Source organism: Penaeus vannamei, chromosome 8 (genome assembly GCF_042767895.1).
Source record: "Penaeus vannamei isolate JL-2024 chromosome 8, ASM4276789v1, whole genome shotgun sequence".
Lineage (NCBI taxonomy): Eukaryota > Metazoa > Arthropoda > Malacostraca > Decapoda > Penaeidae > Penaeus > Penaeus vannamei.
Window position 1 is genome coordinate 46,531,858 of NC_091556.1, and position 5,000 is coordinate 46,536,857.

The 5,000-nt window shown below is 34.6% G+C and overlaps 1 protein-coding gene across 1 annotated transcript in view; it reads left to right on the forward strand.

Moving 5' to 3' along the window:
* Positions 1-2,855: 2,855 nt before the first annotated feature.
* Positions 2,856-5,000, forward strand: part of arr (low-density lipoprotein receptor-related protein 6) — a 28,216-nt gene continuing 26,071 nt past the window's right edge. The window contains exon 1 of the mRNA XM_070124132.1: positions 2,856-2,987. Within this exon, the coding sequence (XP_069980233.1) occupies positions 2,856-2,987 (132 nt within the window). The remainder of the gene's footprint in view (positions 2,988-5,000) is intronic.

The window sequence follows — 5,000 nt, forward strand, 5'->3', positions numbered from 1 at the left end:
ACTCTTCTCTATTGCTGATCTTGTCAATTGAAATCATGCTATCAGAAATTTCTATCAAGTATGTAATCGATCTAAATAATTGTCAAAGCTCTATTCAAGTCATATTTTTTACCTGCACAGGTATGATCAACAAAGGCATTAGCTATGCTATACAACTTGGGCTTACTAGAAGGATGATACTTGTCCATTTGGCAGTCATAACCAATTTTTCAACAACATTTTATATTGTTATTTGCTTTATTCTCCATTGCGATTAGTGTCAGAAGTTGAAGAAATGAAAATGACACTCCTCTGGATCCTTCTTTGTTTGGTTTATTCTTTATGTTTGATAAACATGGAACAGCTGTAGTATAGCACACCTGTATAATTCCCGGCAATTTCATATTACAATTATTACAAAGATTTCTCGAAATTTAGTCTTTACGCACATATTTCGTGATTCAAACGGTACCATAATTTCAGGTACAGCATAATGGCATAGTAAATCCATAGCTAACAGTCTTTCAAAGTAATGTTATAATATTTTTCTTCAATTTTGAGTATGGTTATTATTTATTATTATTCATATTCATATTATTATTATTATTTTTATTATTATTGTCATTATTTATCATTGTCATTGTTATTGTTATTGTTGTTTTTATTATTATTATTATTAATGTTAAGTCACTCCGGGTGGATGCCACCTCTGCCATCCCCGCCGACGCTGTCCCACATAAAAGGGGATTGCGGGCTGCGAACCCCATCATCCACCTGTTGGGTTCCCGAGGGCTTTCCCCCACAAGCTTCAATCTGGGCTGGCGGCTGCCAGAGCGCAGGCGAGATGAGTAGTTCCCGTTCCCAGTCTGCGCTCCAGCAGTCACCCTCCCAGTAGGGCCCACAGTCCACCTCACTTGCTGGGTGGGAGGGACTTTACCCCTTCTCCCAGCCTTTCCATTTATATCGAACACTGCCGATTGGTTATATCTGGCAAGGCCCACCCCCCCCTAGCCTCCCATTGACCCCAGGGGATTTATGGGCAGGAGTTGGTACAGGGCCAGGACGTGTCCACACACTGGTGGGCTGTGACCCTGAACCTCCGGGGCCTTCTGCTGCTCCGAGATCCCCCACAGTTTAGCCTGGGACTGCAGGGTACCCAGTTTCCATGGGAGGCCACAAGGAGGCACTGCAGAAGTCTCAATGATGGAGAGGCTGAGTTCTGTGGTACTGACCATAGATTGGTTGTGGCTACCCTCCGGGTCCACTTCAAAACTCCCTAACGGTCCAATAATTACCCTAGGGTGTTTCATTTGGACAGGCTGAGGGAGGGGGAGTGTGCCTGCAGGTTTGCTGAAGCAATCTCTGGTCATATCAGAATGCTCAACAGTCTGATGGACCCTGTTCTTCTGTGGGCTACCTTCCAGCGTGAAACACTTGATGCTGCTCAAGATATGTTTGGTGTATGGCTGAGACCAATACAGAATTTCATCTCGCAGGAGACACTGGAAGCCACAGATGCTTGTCGTGCGTCTCATCTGACAGGGGATTGGGAATTGCACTGTTCTCATGTGCGCAGAACTCGGTCTCTGTTAAGAAGGGACAAGGACCAGTTTATTAGGAGTCTTGCAGAGGAGGTAGAAGGCCATTTCTTAGTAAATGACCTTCCTCCTGCATATCAAGCCCTGAGAAAGCTGAACTCCTAGCCCTCTTCACAGGTGATAGCAGTTCGTTTAGTAAGTGATCAGATCATTTCAGATCCTGTTGGGCTGAGTATTTTGAGCAGTTGTACCAGGTTGACCCACCAGCAGTTAGCTTGGATGCGGGTACTGCTGAGATCCCATTGCCGGACCCACCCATCAGTTAGGATCCTGCCTCCCTAACTGAAGTTAGGGGGGGCGATCTCCAAGCTGAAAAGTGGTAAAGCAGCAGGTGTCTGCGGCATACCAGCTGAACTGTTAAAGGCTGGTGGTGAACCTATGGCACAGGGGTTACATGCTGTCCTGGCTGCCATATGGCAGTCCGGGACCATTCCTCCTGACCTGTTGCGGGATGTGGTCATCCCTTTCTGGAAGGGGAAGGGGGACCGTTGGCACTGCAGCAATCATCGAGGCATCACACTGCTCAGTATACCAGGCAAGGTTCTCGCCCACATCCTTCTGAGACGTATCAGAGACCATCTACTGACGGACCATAGATTGGAGCAATCCGGATTCATTCCTGGTAAGTCCAGAATTGACTGTATCCTTGCACTTTGAGTCATTGTAGAGCACCGCCTTGAGTTTGGGCGTGGGCTGCTTGCAGCCTAGATCGACCTCAAGAAGGTGTTCGATATGGTGCATCGGGAATCATTCTAGGAGATCCTGAGACTGAGAGGAATTCCAACAATGATTATTGGACTAATAGCAAGCCTGTATACTGGTACTGAAAGTGCTGTTAAGTGTGGTAGGGGGCCTGTCGAGCTTCTTTCATGTTAGTTCAGGAGTGAGGCAAAGCTGTGTCCTTGTGCCAACTCTTTTCAACACTTGCATGGACTGGATACTGGGCAGAGCTACTGTTCAGCAACACTAGGCAATATTAAGGTTACAGACCTTGATTTTGCTGATGATGTTGCTATTCTATCTGAATCTTTGGAAACCTTAGTGGTGGCTCTGGATGCATTTAGCAATGAAACGAAACCCTTGGGTCTAGAGGTCTCCTGGACCAAGACCAAGATCCAGGATTTTGGGGACTTGCTAGGAGAACCTGTTTGGTTGGCACGTACTTGCGGCGAGGACATTGAAGTCACAGAGAGCTTTACATACCTTGGTAGTGTAGTTCATAACTCTGGGCTGTCAGACCAGGAAGTCAGCAGACAGATTGGCCTGGCAGCAGGGGTCATGAACTCTCTCGACAAGAGTATTTGGAGATGTCGGTACCTGAGCAGAAGGACCAAGTTACGGATTTTCAAGGCCATCAGGTCATTTCTGTTTAAGACAACCCTGGGTGGAGGAGGCCTGTGGGACGACCTTGTAAGTCGTGGCATGGGCAGATCGACCAAACCTGTTGTGAAGAACTCGAGATGGGCCGAGTCCCTGCCTGACGTTTAGCCATGAGGGATCCTCGTAGGTGGAAGTGAAGGGTGGATGCGGCTATTTATTATTATAATAATAATAATAATTATTATTATTATTATTATTATTATTATTATTATTATTATAAATATGACTATGATTATAATTATAATCATAATTATTGCAATTACTTTTTATTATTAATGATATCATTACCATTGTTATTATTATTATTAATAATATTATTACTGTTATTATTAATTTTATTAATATTGGATTATTAATATTTTTTCTATTATTATTATATTTATTTCTATCATTACTGTGATTATATTATTGTTGTTAATATCATTATTTTATTATTTTTATTATTATTTTTATTACTAACATAGTTATTTTAATTGTTGTTATTATTATTGTTATTATTTTTTATTTATCATTTATTATTATTATTATTATTATTATTATTATTATTATTATTATTATTATTATTATTATTATTATTATTATTACTGATTTATTATTTATTGTTTATCATCATCATTATTTTGATTATTATTAGTCATTCATTATTGTTAATTATATATTAATATTAGTAATAGTCTTATTTTGTAACTTTATTATTATTATTACTATTATTGATTTTATTATCATTATGATTAATTTTGTTATTATTATTATTATTATTATTATTTTTTTATTATTATTATTATTATTATTTATTTTTTTATTACTATTATTGATTTTGTTATTATTGTTTTTTTTTTTAATTATTATTATTATTATAATTAATATTATTATTATTATTGTTATTGTTATTATCAGTATCATTATCATAATTATTATTATTAGTAGTAGTAGTAGTATTTTTATTATTATTATTATTATTATTATTATTATTATTATTATTGTTATTATTATTGTTATTATTTTTATTATTATGTTCATTTTCATTTATATTTTGTTTTTATTTGATTTTTTAAAAATGTTTTTTGTATATATTTTCTAGTCATGATTTTTTAGAATTATCAATGATCATGATTATTATGATTATGATAATGATAATGATGATAACTATTTTTTTTTTCATCATTATTATAGTAATAATGAGAAAAAAGATTGTAATGATAAAAATGATCTTGATAATAATAATGATCATGATGATAATAACAGGATAAGGACAATGATCAGAGATGTTATAATGTTCATGATAATGATAGTAATAGTAGTGGTAGTAGTAACAGTAACAGTAATAATAATAATTGTTATTATTATAGTTATAATTATGATTATAATGATAATGATAATCATAATAATAATAATAATAACAATAATAACAATATTATTGATAATGATAATAGTTATTATTATTATGATTATTATAATTATTATCATTATCGTTAACATTATTGTTGATTTGTTATGGTTATGGTTATTATCAGCGTCATTATCGTTATTGTTGTTATTATTGTTTTTATAATTATTATCCTTATTATTATCATCATTATTATTATTATTACTATTATTATTATTACTATTATTATTATTACTATTATTATTATTATCATTATTATCATTATTATTATTATTATTATCATTATTATTATTATTATTATTATTATTATTATTATTATTATTATTATTATTATTATTATTATTATTTTTATTATTATTATTATTATTATTACTATTACTAATGTTATTGTTATTATTTTATTATTTCTTTTCACTCTCTTTCTTGTGCTATCCTTCTTTCTTTCTCTACTGGGTATCCTATTTTGTTTTCATCTCCATTTTGCTTATGAAATAAAGCATTTTTAATTTGAATTTGAATTGAATACGGGGCAAAAACTGTAATCTACATGATAAGAAAGAAGGTATCTTGATGACTGAAGTGTAGGTCTATATTCCTGAAAATAAGTCTGTGTTTTGACTTTCCGTGGTGTGGTTTCCTTCGAAGTTTTATTTGCT